General features: G+C 38.6%; 2 protein-coding genes across 4 annotated transcripts in view; one reads left to right on the forward strand and one right to left on the reverse strand.

The window, feature by feature from the left end:
- The window catches only part of rxfp2l (relaxin family peptide receptor 2, like), a 36,771-nt gene extending 30,771 nt beyond the window's left edge, over positions 1–6,000 (forward strand). Inside the window, exons 16-18 of the mRNA XM_084414885.1 lie at positions 1,793–2,203; positions 2,799–3,011; positions 5,169–6,000. Of these exons, the coding sequence (XP_084271011.1) occupies positions 1,793–2,203; positions 2,799–3,011; positions 5,169–5,308 (764 nt within the window). The 3' untranslated portion in view covers positions 5,309–6,000. The remainder of the gene's footprint in view (positions 1–1,792; positions 2,204–2,798; positions 3,012–5,168) is intronic.
- Positions 6,001–13,070: 7,070 nt separating this feature from the next.
- The window catches only part of stard8 (StAR related lipid transfer domain containing 8), a 60,779-nt gene continuing 46,533 nt past the window's right edge, over positions 13,071–27,316 (reverse strand). For 2 of the 3 annotated variants that reach the window (XM_084413920.1, XM_084413922.1), the window contains exons 5-14: positions 25,855–27,167; positions 23,454–23,627; positions 22,237–22,396; positions 21,959–22,157; positions 21,652–21,862; positions 21,325–21,436; positions 20,959–21,180; positions 17,052–17,269; positions 14,761–14,937; positions 13,071–14,622 (exon numbers count right to left, since the gene is read on the reverse strand). In XM_084413920.1, the coding sequence (XP_084270046.1) occupies positions 14,505–14,622; positions 14,761–14,937; positions 17,052–17,269; positions 20,959–21,180; positions 21,325–21,436; positions 21,652–21,862; positions 21,959–22,157; positions 22,237–22,396; positions 23,454–23,627; positions 25,855–27,167 (2,904 nt within the window). In that variant the 3' untranslated portion in view covers positions 13,071–14,504. The remainder of the gene's footprint in view (positions 14,623–14,760; positions 14,938–17,051; positions 17,270–20,958; positions 21,181–21,324; positions 21,437–21,651; positions 21,863–21,958; positions 22,158–22,236; positions 22,397–23,453; positions 23,628–25,854; positions 27,168–27,316) is intronic. The other variant, XM_084413921.1, reaches the window with a different exon arrangement.

Consider the following 27,316-nt stretch of genomic DNA (forward strand, 5'->3'; position numbering starts at 1 on the left):
TGCTACATTTCAAAAGTTTGGGGTTGGTACGATTTTTTTGTGTGTTTTTAAAAGAAATCTCTCATGATCGCTAATGGAGATACATTTAACGCATCCTTGCTGTGTAACATGACAGCCCACAAAATAAATTAGTTTATGTAAAATAATTAAAATGGGCACCAGACAGGATTAAGCCTGTCAAGAAATGAATTATACCAAGATAGCTCAAAGGAAAATTACATATTAAATATTACATAAAAATAATAATAACGGCTGTCTTTTCCCACAACAATGCTTTGCTTGAATATAAAGGTATATAAAAGAGTCACAACCCTGAATAATTGGGGTAAGTACGTGTACTAATAGTAAATATAGGTGTATTTGATTTTGTGTTGACACATATATTCATCTACTTATTTAAAATGATTTAAAGTTCGTAATGAAAAAGTTGTTTGTTTGCTCTCGGAAATGGTAGTGTGTGAGTGCAGGGTCTAATTTTAGAAGTTCACAGGTGTCAGACAAACAGGCTTAAAGGATCGTAGTTCCCTCTAATTGCAGCATTTACACACACACACTTTCCATTATACACACTCAGCTAATTATATACATCAATACACAGCCCAGAAACTAAATTATACATCTATGCAGTATCACAAGCTTTTAATAAACATCAAAACACACACACTCTTGCCTCCCCACTGGGCAGATAAATAATTACAACAGTCTGTATTTTTACGCACACACACACACACACACACACACACAAAGAGCTTGCTGACTTGTGTATGACTTCACGCACTGCAGCAACATAAACTTTTATTAGAAAAGGTTGGATCAGAGTGTGATATCTAGACCTGTTCAGCTGGGGATCAGAGTCTGAGGACTAATCTGTCTCTCAGTGACGGAAAGAGATAGCAGACAGGGGGCTGAAAAGAGAGAGATGGATGAACAGATGGCTGGATAGCGCCGTTTTTTTTTTCTAGCTGTCTCTGTAGGACTGACTTATTCAGTTAAGACTAGAATAACACACTATTAATGCTTGCTTGCAAAAACCCATTCACAGTGTGTGAAATGTCTCGGATGCCTTGATTTTGACGGAAGCAGTAAGGGAAGGGAGAGACATCTGTAAGGGAAGGGAAGATGATTTGGAGGGAGTGCAGTGAATAAAAGTGTGAGTGATTTGGTGCTTGCTAATTATTAACTGAATCTGCTGCTCTGCAGGTTTCTAGGACGCACAAATATAGAGAACCGCAAAAAGAAAAGAGACAGGCTTGACCACACACTACCAGAAATAAATGTAGCAGAAAGCAATAGACTGACATGACTGGATTATGGATGGATGGATATATAAATGGATCAATTATTTATATACTATTACTACAGTATTTAATACTTTTTCTAGTTAGCTTTTATTTTCAGCTTTTCAGTTTTCATTTTCATTTACGGTTTAGTATTATGTTTTTCATTTTTATTTGTCTTTGTTGTTTTTTTCACCTATAGTTTGATCAATTTTATTACTTAAACTTACTTTTTTCAGTTAGTTTCCAAGGCAACATTTTTTAAATATTCATCCAATATTTATATTTTATTTCAAATTTATTTTAATTACCAACAACACTGGAATGGATGTGCCGATGCATGAACAGGTGAAAGGATGGATGAAAGTTTGGCAGATGGATGGATAGATGGACAAAAGGCAAATGGTTGCATGGACAGATGGGCAAATGGATGAGGATGAATGGATGGCAATGGATTGATAGTTTGATGACCTTTTTTAAAATCCCGTATTAAGATGTGTGTTTATCTCTAATAGGTGCAGACTGTCTCATGGGCGTGTATCTGCTTTTCATTGGTGCCTTTGATATCAAGTATTGTGGCGAGTACAACCGCCATGCTCAGATATGGATGGAGAGCCTGTCCTGCCAGCTGATTGGCTCACTGGCCATGTTGTCCACAGAGGTGTCCGTCATGATGTTGACCTACATGACACTAGAGAAGTACCTGTGCATCGTCTTCCCATTCCAGCATTACCGTGCTGGACGAAAACAGACACTCTGCTCACTGACCTTCATCTGGCTGCTAGGATTTATCATTGCCGTTATTCCCTTCTGGGATAAACAGACATTTGGGAATTTTTATGGGAGGAATGGAGTGTGTTTCCCTCTTCATTCAGACCAGACAGAGAAACCTGGTGCCAGATGCTACTCTACAGCCATCTTTCTCGGTGAGGGCAGAGGGCACAGGAGTGTGAAAATTTTGCACTGTTTGAGACCTAGATATGCCAGTGTGTGTGTGTGTGTCTTTGCAGGATTATTGAATGATTTTACCGAATTTCCCTAGAGATTTAACAATGCTCGGTTACAAAAAGCTTTCATAAATTAAACTTAGAAAATGATCCCGGTTGCAACCACCACCGGTCAGTCACTGAACTCAGCAAAAAACAATGCTCTTAATTACTATATTTCTCATTTTCTAACAAACTTGCTAAATTATGTAATGAATTTAGTTTATTTTAATTTCCCCATTTCCATTTATTTATTTTTCAAAGGAGTAAGAAAGCATAATTCAAAATATATTGTCTGAAAACCTAATATAAATACAAGTCTATTTTCTTAAAATAAAAATTTCAATATAAAAAGAAATATATATATTGCTTATACCCAAGTAGATTTTGATGTCATGCAATAAGTCATGCAATACGGCACCAGTCCAAAGACAAAAAAAAGAAAACAATATAGGCTAATGCATAAAAAGGCTAACTTGGTGAAACACTTTTTGCTCGATGTTACTGAAGATTTATGTCTGTGTTTCTCTGTCAGGTCTGAATCTGCTGGGTTTCATGGTGATCGTATTCTCCTACTCCAGTATGTTTTTCTCTGTCCAGAAAACGGCAAAGTCAGCGCGGCAGACAGTATATGATCGGGAAGTCGCTATTGCAAAGCGCTTTTTCTTCATTGTGTTCACTGATGCCATGTGCTGGATCCCCATCTTCCTCTTGAAGATATTATCACTGCTAAGAGTACATATCGCAGGTAAGCAAACACAAGCTAATATGTTTGAGAGAACACACTGGCAGGTTATTATGAGTGTGTCTTAACTCATAATTGCTGTGACCGCAGTTTGGCTGCACATTAGCTAATGATCTTAATGAGGCAACTCATAAATATTAAATGGCGAAATAAGAACTAAATGGCTGCTTGGCCTGATTTCCAGTCAATAACACTATAATCACCCTGCTTTGTTCTTGTGCATGTTCGACGCGTACGGCAGGATTTACAGAGCTTTAAAATCAGATCTCTGCTCCGGTGGATATTGATTTTTCTTTTTATTTATTTATTTGTGAACTTTAATAAAACATTGCACGATTGCATCTACACAACCACAACTGAAAATTATACACATGCACCCACAAAAAATAGGACTTTTTTTTTTTTTTGCAAAAACTGTACAGCAGCTTATCATTGGGGCAATACTCTTAAAAGGACAAACTGGTACACAAGTCTAGTGTAAAAAAAAAAAAAAAAAAAAAAAAAACCTTAAAGAGAATAATACAGGTTTACATATACCTGTACCACAAAACCAGTCACATGGAGCAATTTTATGAAATTGAGATTTATACATCACATGAAAGCTGACCAAATACGCTCTCAGTTGATGTATAGTTTGTTAGGATAGGACAATATTTGGCCGAGACACAACTATTTGAACATCTGGAATCCGAGGGTGCAAAAAAATCGAAAGATTGAGAAAATCGCCTTTAAAGTTGTCCATTTATGTTTGCGATTGTGCTGCATTCACTCACAAAAATAAATGTTTTATATATTTACGGTAGGAAATTTACTAAATATCTTACATTTACATTTACATTTATTCATTTAGCTGACGCTTTTTTATCCAAAGCGACTTACATTTTTGCTATATATGTCAGAGGTCGCACGCCTCTGGAGCATGCTCAGGGACACATTGGTGTCACACAGTGGATTCGAACCCAGGTCTCTCACACCAAAGGCATGTGTCTTATCCATTGCGCCACACCACCCATCTTCATGGAACATGATCTTTACTTAATATCCTAATGATTTTTGGCATAAAAGAAAAATCTATAATTTTGAGCCATACAATGTATTGTTGTCTATTACCACAAATATACCCGTGCGACTTATGACTGGTTTTGTGATCCAGGGTCACATGTATGGTATACAACAGAGGTACAGATATAATTTCAGATTATTTAAAGGGCGCAATGATCTTGTCTACTGGCATTTTCTTCATTAAATCAATTAAAAGTTGCAAAATTTTAAAGAATATTAACTTTTTTTTACGAGTATGGTATCTTTTCTAGGGGAATTACAGGTCTTAGGGTGTGTTCACACTTGGCTGGTTTGGTTCAATTAAAACAAACTCTGGTGCAATTGCTCTGTTAGTGCGGTTCATTTGCCATCCGGACCCTGGTGCGCGCCAAACAAGCGGACCGAAACGCCTGAAAAGGTGTGTCTTGGTCCGCTTCCAAAGAAAGTCTGGTGTGGTTTGACTATAATATGAACGCAACACAGACCAAAGACATCTAAACAAACCAAAAACATGATGTCACGAGATGCGAGCCTAAAAAGGACAGAAACTCTTCATTAGTTCTCAGCTGGTAAAAATAAATACCAACATATGTATGCACATACACCGGTAAGTTCTGCCACAAAATATAAGTCATAAAAGCCGTTTTTTGTTTTGTTTTGTATCTTTAGGTTTGGTGTTAAAAATGACAGTGTGTTCGCTAAGTAAACCAGGACTAAATGTCTGGACCAAAAGAACCAAGTGAGCTGTTGACTTTATCAAGACACAATAAGCCGTTTTAATTTTTTTTCCTTTATGCTGAATCCTTTAAGCCTGAATCCAGATTTAACTGTATACTCCTTGTAAAAATCTGTAGACAAATGTCATTTCCGAAACATGCAAGTAATGCAAGTAGCCGGTCTGAGCAAAGAGGCACATTTTGGTTAGTCGATGGCTGAGGAGCTGAAACCCCCGGGCAGAAAGAGGATTAGACATTCAACCGCCATGAGCACACATGAACACTTATCAGCTAGAATGGCTTTGCAGTTCTTCCCTTGGACAACACGGTTTAATCTGCACTTTCTTTCTCTTTTTCTTTCTCTTTCTCTTTTTCTCTTTCTCTTTCTCTCTGTCTCCTCCAGGTACCATCATTCTGTGGGTGGTGATTTTTATCCTTCCAATAAACAGCGCCCTGAACCCCATCCTGTACACTATCACAACCAGCGCTTTTCAGCAGAGACTTAAACAGTGTCTGAAATTTCGCTGCCAGCAGACTAACTGACACAAACACACACCATGCATATGCACATGCTCTGAGATTAATATTCCATGAGGAATAAAATGTTAATAGATGACCGAATAAATGACCACACACACACACACACACACACACACACAATGCTCTCATCCTCAGCACAAGCTAATAAGGCTTACAAGAGCCTGCAGGGGTGAAGAAATGAGAGCACACATGACCACATTAACCAGCAGACCATCGTAAACAATATATACTTATGCAATTAATATGTAATATCAAGCCTTATTGAAAAACAAAGAAATTACACACAAACCTATTAAACTTCAACTGCCATATAGACCTGGAGCAGTGCATGCGTACGCAGGGAAAGCCAAACTCTGCTGCTGTCAGAGGTTCAGGACGGACCCGGCGGGCTGAGGATTGGAACCCTTCCGACTGATTTAATTGCATTTTTGTTTGCTTGTTTGGATGTGAATGGAAAACAAAGAAGCAAATATGGCAGTTGCATACTGTCAGGATAGAAAATGTACAGACAGACCAAAAATAACCAATCATAGCACTTAATCCAAAATTCAGATCATTATGGTGTTCACGCTGGTATCAAATTATATTTTTGTTCCAAATTGCTCTTTTATTGTGTGAGTGTATTATTTATGAAACGCACTGCTTTCATTTGTCTTCTGTAATTTGTCAGTTGTCTACAATATGTAAAATGAATATAAAACTCAAATTATTGCAATGAATAAATTATAATTATTTCATTATATTTCATTACACAACACCTGTTTGGCAGCACTAACTCCTTGCACTGACATATTTGATATCTTGCCACAAAATCAACTTTTAGAGGATGTCTTTTAAGAAAGACTTAGGATAGACTTCATTAGCAGAGAGCAGCTTTACTAAATAAAGAAGTTCATTGATCTCCCTGGACCCCACAGTCTTACTAAAAAAAACATCCCAGGACAGTCATCTGTTTACTGAGCTGGACCCTTCACAGCTGAAGGTTTGGGGTTTGACTTTGTTTAGTCTCATAAAGTCTGACAACATAGTCTTACCCAAATGTGAATGTATTCTGTTAAAAAACTGTTCACACAGTGACAGAACACATTCTTAGAAAAAAATGCAATTGTGTTTTCTTTTGCATGCACTAGACCAGGGTTCTTCACTTCTGTTCTTGCTGGTCCACTGTCCTGAAGAGTTGAGCTCCAATTCTAAACAAACACGCCTGAACAAGCTAATCAACATCTTCAGTATTACTTGAAAATGACAGGCAGGTATGTAAGCTCGAGTTTTCGAGCATGAAAACACCCTTGACGACCAGACCATCGCAGGTCTAACATACACATTCACACTCGCACTCTTTTCAATTCACCTGTCCTGCATGTCTTTAAATTGTGGGAGAAATCTTACTTGCTGCAAAGTGGCTTTAAACAAAAATCTGAATCCCTTTCAAAGTTGTTATGCCACTAACCAGCAAATTATGGCATAATTATTATGTCATCCTTAAAAGTGCTCGTTGTACCTGTAAGCACACTTTTTAGATAGATCAATAACCCAGAGTTGTGAGCTATATACACTCACCTAAAGGATTATTAGGAACACCATACTAATACTGTGTTTGACCCCCTTTCGCCTTCAGAACTGCCTTAATTCTACGTGGCATTGATTCAACAAGGTGCTGAAAGCATTCTTTAGAAATGTTGGCCCATATTGATAGGATAGCATCTTGCAGTTGATGGAGATTTATGGGATGCACATCCAGGGCACGAAGCTCCCGTTCCACCACATCCCAAAGATGCTCTATTGGGTTGAGATCTGGTGACTGTGGGGGCCATTTTAGTACAGTGAACTCATTGTCATGTTCAAGAAACCAATTTGAAATGATTCGAACTTTGTGACATGGTGCATCATCCTGCTGGAAGTAGCCATCAGAGGATGGGTACATGGTGGTCATAAAGGGATGGACATGGTCACAAACAATGCTCAGGTAGGCCGTGACATTTAAACGATGCCCAATTGGCACTAAGGGGCCTAAAGTGTGCCAAGAAAACATCCCCCACACCATTACACCACCACCACCACCACCAGCCTGCACAGTGGTAACAAGGCATGATGGATCCATGTTCTCATTCTGTTTACGCCAAATTCTGACTCTACCATCTGAATGTCTCAACAGAAATTGAGACTCATCAGACCAGGCAACATTTTTCCAGTCTTCAACTGTCCAATTTTGGTGAGCTCGTGCAAATTGTAGCCTCTTTTTCCTATTTGTAGTGGAGATGAGTGGTACCCGGTGGGGTCTTCTGCTGTTGTAGCCCATCCGCCTCAAGGTTGTGCGTGTTGTGGCTTCACATATGCTTTGCTGCATACCTCGGTTGTAACGAGTGGTTATTTCAGTCAAAGTTGCTCTTCTATCAGCTTGAATCAGTCGGCCCATTCTCCTCTGACCTCTAGCATCAACAAGGCATTTTCGCCCACAGGACTGCCGCATACTGGATGTTTTTCCCTTTTCACACCATTCTTTGTAAACCCTAGAAATGGTTGTGCGTGAAAATCCCAGTAACTGAGCAGATTGTGAAATACTCAGACCGGCCCGTCTGGCACCAACAACCATGCCACGCTCAAAATTGCTTAAATCACCTTTCTTTCCCATTCTGACATTCAGTTTGGAGTTCAGGAGATTGTCTTGACCAGGACCACACCCCTAAATGCATTGAAGCAACTGCCATGTGATTGGTTGATTAGATAATTGCATTAATGAGAAATTGAACTGGTGTTCCTAATAATCCTTTAGGTGAGTGTACATCAGACCGTGGGCATGCCATGGTCTTTGTTTTGATTTACCACGTATAATTTTCAACAGGTCCTCAAATCAGCCAATGAGGCTAATTTTAATAATGTTTATAATGACCTCAGATCGATTCAAATGCAACCATTATGTTTATAATGCTGTATCAGTAACAGCCAATGCTTCATTTAGCAGTTACAAAAAATTGACCCAGTAGGGTCAGCTTAGCCTGGTTCTACCAGACTCTCGTACATTTCATTTGTACAGAGAGTCTGGCCTCTCTCCATTGACAAGTGTTAACTTCCTTGTAGGCGGGTACTCTGTTGAAGTTTAAAACTATTGGATCTGCCCAGAGTCACTCTGGATCTGCCATTACCAATCGCTAACCTTTGGTCGTGACGTAACCCTACAACTCAAACTAGCGCACGACCTCAACGTCATCGTTCTCAGGCACTCCCTCTGTTCGCTGATTGGACCGCCAAAATCCCAGACGTAGTACTGAAGGGAAATAAAATTGAGCGGAAGTACGCAGGAGGGCGGAGCCAGGCTAGAGTCAGCTGTCATTGATTAAGGTATAGTCTGATTTAACAAACTATAGTACAAGAAATATTTTCAAACAGGCCTGAAATGTGGCCTCCATTACTTTTTCTGCCACCTGAGCCAACCAAGCTATCAGAAAATCTATTTATCTAATCGATACAACAGATGAGACACAATCAATACTGAGAGGAGAAAAGGACAGGGTGTGAGAGAGTGTGGGTGTGTACAGCGCATTGAATTAAAACCAACCTCATTTGTGACCATGTGGATAAAACTTGCAGAATGCATATGTGCAACCTGCCACACCAACTGCCACAGGCAATTTTTCAAAGCGAGTCAAATGAATCTATTTTTTTTCTTCTCAGTGTTACATTTTAACCTGTAGCTGGAGATAACACAGAGGAAGCACAAAAGGAAAATAATTGCACTCCAAAAGACCACTAGTCTGTGACAGGCTTCGAGCCAAGCTGCTCGAAAGAACAGGAAACCGCTTCAGTGGATCAACAGGACCTTACATTATATTTTTCGTAATTTAGCACATACTTTGATATCCAAAGTCATTTTGAAATGGGAGACCCCCACCTGGGGATTGCTGGGTTCATTGTAAGTGCCTTGCTCAAGTAGACATTGGTCCTCATGTATTTTTCTTCAGAGGTTTATTTACCTTGTAACATGTATGTTTAGATATTTTTACTGGAAAACAAGATTATTATTATTTTTAGTCATGAATGAAGAACAATGTGCATAAAACAAATCCTTCCCTGTTTATGATCTACAAACTGATGATGGGTTGAAGAGAGATTTCTTTAAAGTAGACTTTGGTAATACCAAATCAACTGGAAGTTGGGACAAGCACACTCGCTGGTAAATTGATAAAATGACTGCATTTTGAAATAATAGAGGTATTTTGTGAGGTATAATTATAGAGGTATAATAATAGTCTGCTTTAGTTAATGTTTATCATTAGATATTTGATCTAAATCAATTTTGGGTTATTTTGTCACTGTCCTTCAACATATTGGAGTTTAAAATGCAGATTTTAATCTTTAGTATAAGGGACATTTTTGTTCATCAAAATCAAAGAATCTGCAACCAAATACTAAATATGATTATTTTATTTAGGTTTATAGGAACTTGTGCAATTGCTGTAATTACTACATGGTTCAGTTGATAGATCTAAAAAAAAAAAAAAAATCACACAAATTTAAGATTAGAGTTTGCACTTAAGATCCATCTTCATTATTTAATTTCTGGTTCAGGTACTGGACAGAAACCATGAAATCATCATGCCCAAAAACGTATAGACCTGTGGGAGGTGTTTGATCTTTCTTTAGTACTCCCATTTCTATCCTGCAGCAACAGGCTGACTCGACTGTCGACTCAAGACCCGGTCTCCTCTGAGGCATATGCTCTGTTTCTTGTGGTGGAATATGTAACTAAGTACATTTACTCATGTACTGTACTAATGCGAATTTCAGCTACTGCTTCACTTCAGTGTTTCCATTTAATGCAACTTTATACTTTTACTCCAATACATCTCAGAGGCAAATATTGTACTTTTTACTAATTGATTTTCAATACCAGCCGGAAAATGTAGGTGGGGGCGTGAATGAAGAGCACTCTCTTCCACCCCTCCACTGAGGTGCCCTTGAGCAAGGCACCTAATCCCTAATCGCCCCCAATCGGGCACCACAGCAGTGGATGCTCACTGCTCCAGGTGTGTGTGTGTGTGTGTGTGTGTGTGTGTGTGTGTGTGTGTGTGTTCACCATACACTGCTCCAGGTGTGTGTGTGTTCACTATTCACTGCTCCAGGTATGTGTGTTCACTACTCAATGCTCCTAGTGTGTGCACTAACTTATTTTCCAGTAACTGATGCATTACTTGTGGTGTAGAGTTGTAATGTTTTTGCTGTCGTCATTGTATGGATAAGAATTTGACTGAAGTTCTTGGATGTGTGTTTGGAGAGATTTTTGATCAGCCATTATCCAGTGAAGTTTATCAAGCTCTCTTTTTCTTCCTAAATACATAATCAAGGTTTGAAATGAACTTTTTCACTCACCGGCCAGTTTGGCTACACATTTTTTAAATTACCGACCATTCAGAACTTCTACTAGCCAAAAACAATTTCACAGCTTATCTATCTATCTATCTATCTATTTATCCATCTATCTATCTATCTAATGGCTATTTTGAACATTTTAAGATGAACATATCTTTTTTTCCCTCATGTACAGTACCAGTCAAAAGTTTGGAAACGTTACTATTTTTAATGTTTTTGAAAGAAGTCTCTTATGCTCATCAAGCATAAGTTAAAAGCAGTTAAAAAAAAAAAAAAAAAAAGACACAAAAAACAGTAATATTATGAAATATTATTACAATTTAAAATAATGGTTCTCTTTTTTAATATACTTTAAAATGTCATTTATTTTTCTGATGCAAAGCTGAATTTTCATCAGCAAGTACTCCAGTCTTTGGTATGATCCTTCAGAAATCATTCTAATATGCTGATTTATGATCAATGTTGGAAACAGTCGTGCTGCTTAATATTTTTTTATAACCTGAGATACTTTTTTCAGGATTATTTGATGAATAAAAAGTTAAAAAGAACTGTATTTATTTAGAATAGAAATCTTTTGTAACAATATACACTACCGTTCAAAAGTTTGTGAACAATAACTATTATTTGTTTACGAAATTAGTACTTTAATTCAACAAGGATGCGTTAAATTGATAAAAGGTGATGGTAACGATTTATATTGTTAGAAATGTTTTTATTTTGAATAAATGCTGTTTTTATGAATAAATGTTGTTAACGTTTTACTCATCAATGAATCCTGAAAAAAGTATTCCAAAAAAATATATTAAACAGCACAACTGTTTCCATCATTGATAATAACTGAGTATCAAATCATCATATTAGAATGATTTCTGAAGGATCATAAGACACCAACGACTGGAGTACTTGCTGATGAAAATTCAGCTTTGCATCACAAAAATAAATTACATTTTAAAGTATATTAAAAAAGAGAACCATTATTTTAAATTGTAATAATATTTCATAATATTACTGTTTTTTTGTTGTTGTTTTTTGTTTTTTTTAACTGCAGGCTTGATGAGCATAAGAGACTTCTTTCAAAAACATTAAAAATAGTAATGTTTCCAAACTTTTGACTGGTACTGTACATGGTTGAATGAGTTTATATGAAGAGTGTCCTTCAAGGAAAAACTCTTTCCCTGAATATATTATATAATAAAATGTTTGGTTAAATGCAATTGGTTGCAGTGTTTATTTTGTAGGCTCCTATTGCCCAAACTTCTTTCTTGGGTTAAATTGAGCAGTTGGTTGCATTCGTTGATATTCTTATGTTGTGCATGTTTTTGTGAATGTCTTAAGATAAAATCAGGATGTAGTTTATGAAGCAAGAGAAAAATATGAATGCATAGCCTACAGCAGTGTCGTGCACAGACCTCCGATGGGGCAGGGGGGAATTCGCATTGGTGGTCGTCTTTTGGTCTCTTTATTTCCCTTTATCGTCCTATTCTTTTTCTAGGATGTTTAGCTGCATGCTGTTCTTGACAGTTCAAATTGTGTCAATTCGCACCGTCCCTCATCAAACCCACCATGGTCTAAGCTGTGAACACGGCAAATGGTCGACAAGCAGAAAACGCCACAAATACCTTCTGATTAGCTAAACAAATCTTTTTATTTTATTGTTTACAGAAACTAAAGCTGTTACAGAGATCGGGGTGATATGAGGACAATTTAACTATCTGGGTATAGAACTTTCGGGATAAAAACTTTGGGCATTTTAAAACAACTTACAGCACCTGTAATGATAGGCTATAAGGTTTCACTTCACTTTCTGCATTTGACAGATGTCTGTGCTCTGACATTTGAAACAAACTGAATTTCCTTTAACTAATCCAACTCATTGTTGAACATATTTTCGGACCTATTCAAAAACAATTCACTCATGCGACATTAAAAGGTGCTTGGGAACGGTCTCCTTTTAGTCTGCCAATACAGCATAATTGGCCAATTTTAGACACTTTAATTAACGAGGCAAAAATAAGGAGCACTTTATCTCCCCAGAGAAATGACAGCTCACAAGGAGTTTTCAGTGCGACAGGGCAGACTGTCAGCACACAGACTGTGACTCAGAATTAGTCATTACTCTATCAATCAAACTCATTTGGAATAAATACTGTAGAAAAGCAGCTTGTATAAATGGGAGTTCTCCATCATCAGCTCTATAATACATTTACTGACATGTTTGTTTGCCAACCAAATCTGTGCCCTTAAGTGTCCTACAGTGCTAGCAGGACACCAATGCGATTTAAATGGATAGCTGCTCACCGCAAGACACCTGTTAGTTGAATTAAATTCTGTTTTCAGGCTTAACACCTTCTGTCTGTATAAAAGCCAAAACAGAAACACCAATTTTTTAATTTTTTTTCTGGAAAAGTTCCTTTATTCTCATTGCACGAAAGGATAAGTTGGCACGATACACAAGAGAGTATGATTGAAAATGACAATCAAATCAACAAAAATGACACCTGTGTTTAACACTGAATTATCATTCAAAAAAGAGGAAGACTTGAAACAACTTAAACATTATGGGTAAATGGACCAGAGTTCTGTACATTAGAAACAAATCAAAGCACATATAACCACACTGTGGCACTTGAATCATTTCATTTCAAGGCAGTACACTTAAAACAACATGTATAATGCAGTTATACTTTTAAATAAATAAAATACTGATATTACATAATGCCCTGGTGAAACAGCACACGACAGTTATGAGGCAAAAGACGAACACACATACGCAAATTTCTCTTTAGTTGCTTATAGGCACTTAGGCAGTTAGGACTTATAATAATAGCAGATAACAGTGATAAGAAAGAGAATTATCTAATTGTATAAAAAATTATTTTTACCTTTAGGGGTGATAAAAATGTGAAAACGTAAAGCTGTATTAAGAAAGTCTCTTGAATATCATTCCCATGGATTCCATGCAGACGTTAAGTTAATAAAACTTCACAAATGAAGTTTGCCACATGCAAATGGCTGACGCAAATAAATTAAAAAGGGGGGGTGGTGGAAAAGGAAGAAAGGGATTGAGGTCACAAAAATAACTGCATTTGCAATTTGGCCTGCATACATCAGATTATCTTTGATTATCAGTTATGTACTGTGTCCGTGGAGAAGATGTCTCACTTTGCTTAACAGCACCACTCATAAACACACAGAAATGTTTGGAGACAAAAGAATTTGGGTTGATTGGGACACTTTTTCCTAGTCATTTCAATGGCAAAAAGTGTCCTACAGAATGCAAATTACACAGGGAGCTTATAACAGCACATCACGTGTCATATGATGTTATGAATGTTTGATGATTGGCTGCTTCTCCTTTGCCAACCGGTCATTATCATTGCAACGTGACGAAATTCCTGTGCAAGTCAAAAAGCAACACTTGTTTACATTTACCCTGAGAATCAATGAGGGGTCTGACAGACCACACTGGATTATTAGACAAAGATTTTAAGGTATCGAGACACACCGCTTAACACAAACCGATATAAACAATTACACAAACAAAACACATACAAGATTAGACGCAGTATCAACAGTATGATTGTGAGCTTGAGCTTTTTCACATTAATCATCCATGGCTTTTAAAACCACAATGGGTTTAATTTGTTTGCATAGTCCAACTACTATTCTACTCAGTACTGTGTTCTTTGTCATTCATTCCCAGTTTAAAACATTCACTACCGTTCTTACTTTCCACCTTCCGACTTGCGCAGCCATCTTTGTTTTACACCTGCACTCTCATAATTCTTATTCTTTCTCCTACAAAATAGTTTTAGATTTAACCCGAGTGGGTTTAGAGTTTGGTTTCAGGTCCCCGTGCTGTTAGAACTGGGAAAGAACTGCGTATTCTGGCAAGTTCCATCGCACACAGATGGCCGAACACTTTATTATACCAATCAGGAGAGCGCCCCCTGTGGAACAGAAATACAAAAGATTCAAATTCATGGTGACCTTCAATTAATATTATTGTAAACATTAGCCTGCTATTTTTGCTCAGTGTATTGAGGAGCATCAAAAAACACATGCAGTCATGTGCCGGTGTGTCTTACCGTAGATCAGCTCTGCAGTAGTGTGTGAGCCGGGACCGCCCCATTCCACACGGCTCAATAAAGATGCGTGATGTCAGAAGCACAGCCCGTAACCCTGCCTCCACCTGGACGTTATCATGGTCCACAGAGGAGGACACAAGAACGCACAGCCCCTTTGGAAGATCACTAGACCAACGTCTGTAACACAAAATACTACCATTACCAGGATTACCAGGAGGCATCTGCAAACTTGATGACTAAAAAACATTTCAATTTATATTTTATTAATAATTAATAAAATATTTGCATTAAAAATATTACATTCCGTTAAATATTTAAACTATTATGAATATATTAAAAATCTAATTCTAATCAAAACTGAAATGCTATAAACACAAAATAAAAAAATACATTTCTCATATAATATTTTAATAATTAAATAAAAATATGCATTTTCTCCCCTCAATAATTATTTGTAATTGAAGGACATACTGTTCTTGAAACTTCTGAAATCACAAAATGAACTGGGTATTCATTGAATTCAATATTCTATTCAGAAATTTCTAAAGAATCAGTTTGGAACCAACAATCCTTAAAGGATCCACAATCCTCCACCGTTTTTTCATATTAAACTGTTATTCCCTTAACTAAGACGAGTTGATGCATATCTCTCTCGTCTCAGTGCGTGCACTCAATCGCTCTGGCGCGCGGCGACACTTTGATAGCACTTAGCTTAGCCCAGTTCATTCATTAGGGACCAAACAGAGATGAAGTTAGAAGCGACCAAACACCTCCACGTTTTCCCTATTTAAATACAGTTACACGACCAAGTATGGTGACACAAAATAAAACGTGGCGCTTTTCTAAGCGGGTAAAAAGGATAACTATAATGTATGGCGGAATAGCACTTGGGAGCACTTCGACTCGGCACAGTAAAAAGTCACGCCTGAAAAATCCTCTCCCCCTCTCACTTCTGTCATTAGAACCAACATGACTTTTTACTGCGCCGAGTCGAAGTGCTCCCAAGTGCTATTCCGCCATACATTATAGTTATCCTTTTTACCCGCTTAGAAAAGCGCCACGTTTTATTTTGTGTCACCATACTTGGTCGTGTAACTACTCGTGTAACTGTATTTAAATAGGGAAAACGTGGAGGTGTTTGGTCGCTTCTAACTTCATCTCTGTTTGGAACCTAATGAATGAACTGGGCTAAGCTAAGTGCTATCAAAGTGATAGTGAATCGCACCAGAGCGATTGAGTGCACGCACTGAGACGAGAGAGATATGCATCAACTCGTCTTAGTTAAGGGAATAATATAGTTTAAAGGGATAGTTCGCCCAAAAATGATATTTAGCCCATGATTTACTCACCCTCAAGCCGTTCGAGATGCATATGTCAATCTTTTTTCAGACGAACACATTTTCAGTTATTTTAGAAAATGTCTTAGATCTTTCAGTGGTTAGAATGTGAAGCAATGGGGTCCAGCTCGTTGAAGTCCGCAAATGAGCATGCATCCTTCACAAAAGTAATCCATCCGGCTCCAGGGGGATAAACGAAGGCCTTCCGAGGGTAATCCGTGCAGTTTTGTCGTAAAAATATACATATTTAAAACTTTATAAACGAAAATAACTGGCTTCCGGTTGCGGTCGACGCGCGTTCACGGAGATGGTTGCTGGCATATGACGTAGGACGTAGCGTAGGAAGCGTCGTGCATAGAACGAACGTAGAGTTTTGTTTTGCTCTGCTCTCTGGCTGCGCTGTCACGTTCGTTCTACGTCACGACGCTTCCATCTCCATGAACGCGCGCCGACCGCCACCGGAAGCCAGTTATTTTCGTTTATAAAGTTTTAAATATGTATATTTTTACGACAAAACCGCACGGATTACCCTCGGAAGGCTTTCGTTTATCCCCCTGGAGCCGGATGGATTACTTTTGTGAAGGATGCGTGCACATTTTCGGTCTTGAAGCAGCTGGACCCCATTGCTTCACATTCTAACCACTGAAAGATCTAAGACATTTTCTAAAATAACTGAAAATGTGTTCGTCTGAAAAAAGATTGACATACACATCTCGAACGGCTTGAGGGTGAGTAAATCATGGCTTAAATATCATTTTTGGGCGAACTATCCCTTTAATATGAAAAAACGGTGGAGTGTTCCTTTAAGGATTCTAATGGATCCAAAAAATCTGCATAGAAGTCCAAATTACTTACTTATTTTGGCAGATTCTTATTTGATCCCATTTGTGTTTGGATGTGGCACAACAACGAATCAAACTGATCACACTAAAAGAGTTTTTTGTAACTCTGTACCTGAGCACTATGAAATTTCTCCGTGGATGTGGAGCCATGCTGTCTGTGATGTAATGGAAAACCTCAGTGTTGTTTTCCAAAGTCTCAATGACTCGACTGTGTAGAAGGTCTTCATCCCACAGGTGGCGCTCTCGCAGGACACGCTGCAGCACCACAGCAGGAGGGGCCTCTATTTCCACCGAAACGCGCCATAGACGCATTGGCTGCCCGTCTCCTACCTGCAAACAACCAGCAGACCGCCACAGTGAGCCCATTGAATCTAAGAGAAACCATTTTAGCAGGCGGTTTGATGGCAGATGGTCTAAACTCAGTTGTGCCAACTGTTTTCATGGTGCTTGGGCATCTGATATTTGCAGATTAATCTAAGAGGAGACAGAGTGAACTGCCACATGCTGTAAAATCTCATTGCCCTGAGTGCAAGCAAAGTCTCTTTCAGGCAATCATTACACTCGGCGGCCATCTTTGAAACGCCTCTCGGGCAGCTATTTCAGTTATGCAAGTACAGCTCCCATCTCTTTGAATGGGAAAACGTCAAATTCTCCGAAGCTGTTCATGAAGTTTACGATTAAATTTCATATTTGAAATCCCCAATGAAATCTGACAACAACTGTCTCATAAATTTTGTTTCTAAATGCTGAAATCATGGCCCCAAAAAAAGAAAAAAAACTTTTTTCAGGCTGGACCAGCCAGTTCAAATGTAAGCGGGCGTCTCAGAACACTGACTGTTTCTATAACAATCGGAGCTTCTAACGGCAGCTGCAGTGACGCAATTGGCGATTGGCTCTTTTACTTAGAAGGCGGGACTTGCAGTTTCTCCCATTCATAGTAATACGAGTGCACCGTCTTTGTATATCCTCAGTCTTTGGTGTAGGTGGCAAGAGACAAGAAGGGTACATCTGTCTACTGTGGGCATGTACGCTTCAGCCTCCCTGAGTGATGCGAACTGGCCAACTGTTTGACAAACAGAGACAGCAACAAAAAAATATCTTCAATCCATTTTGAGTGCATTGATTGCCTTTTAACAGCCACATAATTATAAAATAAATTGTAAAACTGAAACATAGGTGTTTGTTAAGCATGTTTCCTAATAATACAGTTTATTACATAAATAAATATAATTTTTCTTGTCATTCTGACACAATTTGTCATAATTCAGAGGGTATGACTGGTAATCTTTCCAGACACTGGAATTATCAGAATGCTTTGGCATCGGCAACAAGATAAAACCAGCAGCAATTAAACAGGGTTTCAAAGAGGTTTCAAAACCATTATGTAACACATTCATGTTAAACGTACAGTATGGAATTTTTCGACGCTAGGGGTCGCTAGCCTCTTTACAATAACAAAGGCGTAGTTTGATGACGCAACATTTGCTAAGAATTATGGATCTTGTCGTCAACGTCAAGCCGACCGATCTAATAATGTTTATGGATGACTGAATACATCAATGTTTTTATCATGACTGTGATATGAAGCAGTTCGGGATTGCTAAGAGACAGCTATCAGCTCCACACGCGACGCGAGTCCCGCGGATACAAAAGGAATATGGACATTTCATTCTACCGAACTACACGCAGGTGCAGAATTACAACTCACAGGTCAGTTTATTCGACAAATTAAACTTGTGAGGTAACGCAGCGCTGTTTCACTTAGTCTAACATTACACTAGCACACTAAACTGAATTTGAATGTGTTGAAATGTATGTATTAGTTTGTCTGTATGAGACTAGCAGTAAGCTAGATCAACATTAGAATAACATACAGATCATATTCTAACATTTTATCATTGTTGAACTATAACATTGATTAGTTTTATGTAAATGTGCTCACCTGTTTAATAAAGTACATGTAGGAGCGGTCGAAGTCTCGGACGTGGAGCTCTCGTTTATATACTGTCTATGGGAGCTCTAGGCATCACCACGCTGATATTGATTCTCGTTTTAGTTCTCCTTTTTTTATCCAAAGTCTGCTTGCCATGGTCCATAATGTTTGAACGAAACAACAACAGCATGCAAATAGACATTGCGAACTACACAGTTGTCCGTGTCTGTCGCTTTGGTTACTATCAGAGGGCTCTGGTTCATAGCTCTGGTTGCTATGGCAGTACGAGCGGAAACCAGGGACAACGCGGATATGACTCCATTGACGGCGACAAAACGGAAATAAAGAAACGGGACGTGTCTTCGAATTAAATTACAAATTTCTCCTGGTTTGAAAGTTGTTGGAAACAGTCGGGATAATGTAAGTACACAACAAAAAAATATATATAACATAGATATAGTGATTTTTGCTATTTTAAAGCAAAAAAGTTACATATTGTGCCTTTAATTCTTAATTTGCTTTCACTCTTCTGCAAAGTCTAATTGTTATCATAATCCGCTCTAAAACTGTATAACTGAAATATAAATAACATTTACAGAAAAAAAGTATTAAAAACACCTTTACATTTACATTTACGCATTTGGCAGACGCTTTTATCCAAAGCAACTTACAACTGCATTTCAAGTTACACATTTACATTCTTATCAGTTCTTGCTTTCCCTGGGAAATGAACCCATGGCTTTGGTGCTGCAAGCGCCAACGCTCTACTGTTTGAGCTACAGGAAAGCCGTAGCTCTATGAATCCCTTATGAATGTGCGATGAATGTGGTTTATTAATGATTCAGACATATAAGGGTAGATTCTGAATGTCCATAAGAACGACAAAAATCATTAAGTGATTTCTGAACCGTTACTGTCTTGCAGTGCATGGTTTTAGATAGCCGTCAAAATGAAAAAACTCATTCACATTAAAAGGAGTTAAGACCTTATGTCGTTTGTGAGAAAAAGAGAAGCTGTAATGCATATTGGTTGAGGGAATTAAACTGAACACCTTCAAAGTTTTTTTAATGGACATTAAATAATTCAAGACAAATTTATGCTATAATAAAGAAGGAAAAAAATATTTATTTATATAAAGCTTGTAACCTTCATGCACAGTCAATGTTGAGGACAACCTGCCATAGGTAGATTTACAGCTGTGCCATGCTCCTTTCCATTTCTTAATCATTTCTAAATTGATTCAACCACACTCCAATTGGTATTTAGTGACCTGGAAATGTACTTGTATCTATCCTTGCCTCATGTTTTTCCATTCCTCTTTCACAGAGTTGCTGAGAGTGCTGCCACAGTAGTTACTCACCAATAGTTGCAGAGGTGTATTTATACTAATTTATTTAAACAACTGAAATCAGATTTGTTTTCTTTATATTCATTTTTTCATCACTTTGTAGAGTTTTAGTTAAAGAGTTTTAAGAAAATTTGTTTTTGATTTTTTTTTATCAAAATGTCATTTCTCAATCTTCCAGTGAAAAGACAAGACTTCTCTCGAGTGCCGGACCTCTCAAATCATCTAGTCTGGTTTCTTGCAGTTTCTCTGCCTCAAGCTTGCAGTCAGATCTGTCTCTATCCAAGCAACATCTTGGACTGAACCATGGCACTACACATGTCTTTTTCGATAATACGTTTAACTGAAATGTATGTAACTACTTTTATTTCATCGCAACTTTAAGAGTGTGTGTATCCCATTTCAGCTGAATATGTTGTGTGAACCTGTCACAATGTCATGTGGAGCAGTAAAAAACGATATTGGACTTGACAGCAAACTCAAAGAGTATATTAGCTAATGCACAAAAGTGTTTACACTAAAGTCTCAAAGCTATAGCAGCAAAAAATAAAATAATAATAATTTGCTTGTATTCATTTATAAGTAGTAATTACAAGTGTGTGTGTGTGTGTGTATGTATGTATATATATATATATATATATATATATATATATATATATATATATATATATATGAAATGTCATTATATTATGTAATTAATGCTCTAGAGAGACACTTCTGAGGATATGTCTGTATCTCTACCTTTTTATAAGCCAGTTCAGTGCTGTCGGGTCCATGGGCATGATGCCAGCCTTTACTCCGCTCAGATGCCTCTCTAAGAAGACACTGAATGTTGTCTTCCAGGTACGCCCGATAATCCACAGGCTCGCCCAGGGCATTCACCCCGAACCCGTGCAGAGGCAATGGCTGGGCATCAGCTGCCACATAAGAATTCCTAGACTGGAGCATCATTTCATGCGGGATCTGCAGAAAGAAACGGGGACAGAAAGCTGATCAGTGCAAAAATGATTCCCAAAATGAATTCCTGCCACTGTTAATGTATACTAAATATGCAAGAAGACTTGAAATGGATGCAGACAATGACATTAGAAATTAAAATGTGGCTACCTGGAACAGCTTCTTGCATTCCGTGATCATGTGACTGAGGCAGTGTGTGGCAGCCATGTTCTCACTTAAGTCCTTTTGGACTGGCTTGTCTCCACCTTTCCTGCTCATGAGCCTTTAACCAAACCGAACATAAATAAAAATAACCAAAAAGTTGACAAAAAAAAAACTGTTCTGAGAGAGATTGGAGGACATTTTGAATGCTGTTACAAAAACTGGTTGTAATCTTTGATTCCATTCTGTTTTGATGTTTACATTCCATCAACTTTTTAGAACATTAAATCGCTTTTCTTGTGGGGACAAGCCATGGAGGCAAAATGTGACACACACCTTGGTGAAGCTCCATCTTTCTTGGAGGCATTCAGGTGCAGTATGGAGGGTGCGAGACAGACAGCCAGACTCTCTGCAGTCATCTGGTTTTCCTGCGCAGATGCAATATCACTGAGGAAATAGAGCAACGTCTGTAGAACCTCTCTGTTCTCATCAGGCAGCAGGATCACGGCTGCCTGCACGGCCTGTAAACGCTGCTCTGCTGGAACGACTACACACACATACACACGTGGGGGAGAGTTGTAAAGCTTACTGAAGCAATGATGTGTTAAAAAAATGTGTGAGACTGACTGTGTGTGTCACTCACACTGATATGCATGTAGAAAAGTGTCCGTAAGCTTGGCGGTGAGCACAGGTTCAGGCAGATCTCTAAAGTACTGTTTAATCAGGTCAGCCACATCATAAGCTGATTGGCCCTGGTAGGTCACATGATCGGGGGAATTCTCATTGAGCTGTCTTAGGGCCTGGATCCGGGATTTAACCCCTGATTTCCGGAATATTCCCACCTGTAGAGAGGAATTAGAGATAAGAAGCTGTGTTTGTGCGGTTGAGCGTGTGTGTGTGTGTGTTTGCTTGCAAACAAACCTTCTCCAGACACTGGCTGCGTAGGTATCTCATCGCCTGCTGGATGCTCTGAGGCAGGGGCTGACCAGTTCGCTGGACGTTTACTATCGGCGGAATGCCAAACACATGTTTATCTTTGTAATCTGGAACTTTGGAACGCTTCATAAACTTTGGAACCACCCTGACCAAGGACAGAGAGAAAATAAAAATACATTTTATTTTATTTAATGACTCATAACAATGATAACTGAACAGGGAGATGAGACCCAACATACACACATTAAATTATGCATTTACTTTATTTATTTAAATTAATTTTTTTATTATATCATTTAATTGATTATTTGCTTATTAATTATTTAATTACATATTTACAAATGTACTGATATACTTTTTTGTTGTTATATTAATGTATAAACGAGAAAAGGAGGTTTTAAAAGCACACTAGTACAAGAATACAATATGTGGATGTCCACAATAAAACCTGAAATGTCACATCATTGCAAGATAAACTTAAAATCATGGCAGCAGGCTGTAGTGAGAGAGCAAGAGCAAATGGAATTGCAATATGTATAAACCCTGTGAAAATTGGATCTGTTCGCTGCCTATGACACTGACACAGATGCAGGCCTTTGACAGTGGGGTGTGTGGGAATGGACGAAAGTGGAAAGATAATGCCTCCTCAGTGACTGGTGCAGAATGAAATGAATCATATTTTTGATCTGCGAGCCAAGACAGGGTCTGATAGACCTATAAGCTTATCATCAGAAGTCCTTTCCTGCAGCTGCAGTTTAAAATGGACTAATTTACACTTCGTTCCTGCAATCATTGCCAAATAAAAATGACTAAAGAACTAAAGTGTGTGTGTGTGTGTGTGTGTGTGTACATAAAGAGAACTGTAATTTGGAAGAGGTAGATATGGAATGTAATTTTCATAAGCAGTAAAAAGCCAGTGGGGGAACAGATAGAGAGACGGAAAGATGCTGTCATTAACTGCACCTGTTAGAGCTGTTTACTCAACTGATTGTGCCAATAAAAAACACTTTTGGCAGAAATGAGATTTCCTGCATCAGACATAAGAAAGCATTAATGCTAGAGCTGACCTCATTAGTCAGATAATGTGTCCACCAACAACAGCACACATTTTTTAGAATGGGAACATGCCTTGTGCTACAATCTTGGGTGTTATTTAGAACATTTATGACAATGTATGCATGAAGCAGAATGTGACATCTCACCAGTTCCAGCCATGTTTGCTGGTGTCCGTGTGTTTCTCTAGGATGGCGGTCAGTCGCAAGAGGCTGAATTTCTGCAGCAGGTTGAGTTGGGCGGCCGACTGCCTGTTGATTTCTAAAGACGCAGAAGTCACGCTCGGACGATGAGAGTTTTGGAAACTGTGCCAACGCAACTTTCTGAGTATAAAGAAATGGGTGGAAGAAAGACAAAAGTGATAAAAACAAAAACAATAAAAGGATGAACAGATGGATATAAAAGCAGCCCTTTCACTCAGTTCACTCTCTTGGATGTATGGGACACATGTCAAGTCAAGTCAAGTCAAGTCAAGTCAAGTCAAGTATATTTGTATAGCGCTTTCCACAATACAGATTGTATCAAAGCAGCTTCACAGTATTAAATTAAAATAATACAACAAGGTTTGTTTCTAGTGGAATTTATTGATTGATAAAATCAAATTAAATATCCCCAAAATATCCCCAACTGAGCAAGCCAAAGGCAACAGTGGCAAGGAACCGAAAAACTCCATCAAGTGACCTAATGGTGTCCTAAAACTCCATCAGGTGACCCAAAAAAAAAACTTGGGAGAACCCAGGCTCAGTCGGGGGCCAGTTCTCCTCTGGCATTTATGAACTAGAGGCCGGATTGTAGTTTGAACTGTAAGATTAAAAATATTATATGAATGCCTGGCTGAAGAGATGCGACTTTAATCTAGTTTTAAACTGGGAGAGCGAGTCTGAGCAACGAACAGTATCAGGAAGACTATTGCAGAGTTTTGGGGCTAAATGTGAAAATGCTCTCCCTCCTTTGGTGGATCTGGATATCCTAGGTATGACCAAAAGCCTTGAATTTAGTGATCTTAAAGAGCGTGATGGATTATAGGGCGATAGAAGATCCGTTAAATAGACTGGAGCTAAGCCGTTTAGGGCTTTATAAGTCAGTAGCAATACCTTGTAATTAATACGGAACTTTATAGGTAACCAATGCAGTGATGATAAAATCGGTGTTATATGATCATATTTTCTTGATCTAGTAAGAACTCTAGCGGCGGCATTTTGGGCTAACTGTAGCTTGTTTATTGAGGATGCAGGACAACCAGCTAATAAAGCATTACAGTAATCTAGTCTCGAGGTCATGAATGCATGAACTAATTTTTCTGCATCAGAAACTGATAGCATATTACATAGCTTAGCAATGTTTCTAAGGTGGAAAAAGGCTGTTTTTGTAACATACGAAATATGATTTTCGAAAGACAGGTTGCAATCGAGTATAACACCCAGGTCTTTTACTGTAGAGGATAAAGTAACAGGACATCCTACGATGTTAAAGTTGTATTGTGAAAGGTTTTGTGGGTTTTTTGAACCGATAAGTAATACCTCTGTTTTGTCTGGATTTAATAAAAGAAAATTACGCGTCATCCAATCTTTTATATCTTTAACACACTCTGTCAATTTGGATAAATTAGCGTTTTCATCTGGCCATGATGAAATATATATTTGAGTGTCATCAGCATAACAATGGAAACTAATTCCATGTTTCCTTATAATATTTCCAAGTGGCATCATATATACTGAGAATAACAGAGGGCCTAACACAGATCCCTGCGGCACTCCATAGTTTACTGGAGTTATGATCGATTTTTCTCCATTTAAATAGACAAAATGGTAGCGGTCAGATAAGTATGATTTCAACCAGCGTAATGCTTGTCCTTGAACACCAGTATAATTTTGTAGTCGATCTAAGAGTATTGTGTGATCTATAGTATCGAACGCAGCACTAAGATCAAGTAGAACTAGTATTGAGACACATGTAAACTTTATGTGACAAAAAGCCTCAGATGAATGATATTCTAAAATGTAAAAATGTACTTGATTACTTATTTTCATAACATACATTATTTAGTCTTAAGCATATAATTTAGTGAGGTTTATTCATAAAAAACAAAAAAAAAACAATTGCCAATATAGGGTTAATGTATATCCTACACAATTTTACTTAATAAAAGTAAAAAAAAAAATGTTTTAAGAATGTTTAGATATTTTTATTGGAAACCATTAAGACAAAAAAATCCTGTGAAACCTAGTGAACTGAATGGGTGTACCCCAGAGTTACACTTCATCACACTGATTTAATCTTCATCAGTGATGTGTTTGCATGAAGTGGAAAAAAATGAACAAATCCCAAACACAGATGAGCTGCAAGAAGGCTTTCAAGGTACACACAGCTTTCACTGTCATCAGACTCCAGTTTAACAAAAGACAAAATGAGTGTCCTGTATCCCTCTCTCCATCACACTCTTTCACAGAAATAGAAACACCTGATCTGGATAAGTGCTAACTGCACTCACAAGTGTGGACAGGACAGAATTTCCTCTTTCTATTAAGTCTAACCATCAGATTTACTCACCTGCTGGGTCTCGTGAGTGATGCTCCCACCCCTGAGTCCCTCCTCTCTCTCATTCCTCCTTCTCCTTCTCCCTCATTCACTGAGTTTCCTGCACTATCGTAATCGCTCACTGTCGTCCCAACATCTGACATGGATTGCTCATCATAATTCAGACTGCTGGGTAACGTCGTGTCTGCTGTGGATGCAGTCTCCGCATTGGATTGGTCTTGCGGCGGGATGCCGAGCGAGCGCGACCATTCGTCAATGTTTTGCTGTAGCCCGTGTACGTGCTGTAGAATGTCGTCAAGGTGCTGGAAGGCTCTCTCTTTTCCAGGGTCGAAAATGTCACATGGATTGCCCGGTGTCTCTGAAACATTGTCGTAAATGCTTCCAATTGAGCCCATAGAAATTCTTTTCCTCCCAAAACCTGAAAGAAAATCTTGCGACCCACTGCGACTAATGCTTTCATCCAATGAAAGGTCTCCATCTTCTCCTGCCCAGTCACTATGTTCAGGGCTTTGAGAAACGGAGACCAGACAGAGACTTTCGATTGACAGAGACTTGGGGAAGGTTCCAGGCTTGTGGTCAAAAGGGAGGTGGACCACACGATCCTCTTTCCTCTTACTGTTGTTATGATTGGTTAACTTTGGCATCTCCCAAGTTAACTGGTAGTCCTCAAGGTAAAGGCACGCTCTGTGAGGCTTGTGCAAAGTGGCTTTCTGGCTAACATTACTGCGGCATATTGTGTGTGATCTCCATGCCTCATCTTTGGTGATTCTGAACTTATTCGTGGTTTGTCCAGGCAAACTTGCATCGGATGTGCAGTGCAGACCTGAGGGTGGCTGATGTCGAGTTACTGTTGAAATGCTCTTTGGGACTTTCTCTCTCTCACTATCCCGCTTCTGTATTGATTCTTTCCTTCGTAAAAATGATCTAGAAGGGCGCTTCGGCTTCTCTCTTACGGAGGGCAGGGAAGATGAGGATCCGGTGTCATCGTTTTCATCTTGGCCAGGTGAGAGACAAACTGACGATGCACCTTCACCCACCGTGACGTCATTGAAAGCCACAACCTCTGGAGAAGTTGTTTCCCGGGCACTGTCTAAGCTCAAGCTGCTAGTGCTGAGGTCAGAGGTCAGTGAGGTGACTTCTAGGAGACTGATGTCACTCAGCACACTATCGCTACTACCCGAGGGTCTTAAGGTTGAGGCCCGGTTGCCAGGAGGGACAGGGGTGGGTGAGAGAGTGCGGAGACGGGACCAAGTTTTACTCTCGCGCTGAAAAGCCCAGCGGGAGCTAAGGGCACATGCGTCATCCTCCTCTGAGTCCTCACTCTGCTGATGGTAACACAAACATGCACACTTAGATAACGAAAAGCTTTTTTTTCCAATTTTGAAGTATTAAAAAGAAAAGTAGCTAACCAAGAGTACCAGAATTCACTCTACTAAAAATTGCATAAACACAAGGACATAGATACATTTTTAAA

This window comes from Rutilus rutilus, assembly GCF_951802725.1.
Source record: "Rutilus rutilus genome assembly, chromosome: 7".
In the NCBI taxonomy this organism is placed as follows: Eukaryota; Metazoa; Chordata; class Actinopteri; order Cypriniformes; family Leuciscidae; genus Rutilus; species Rutilus rutilus.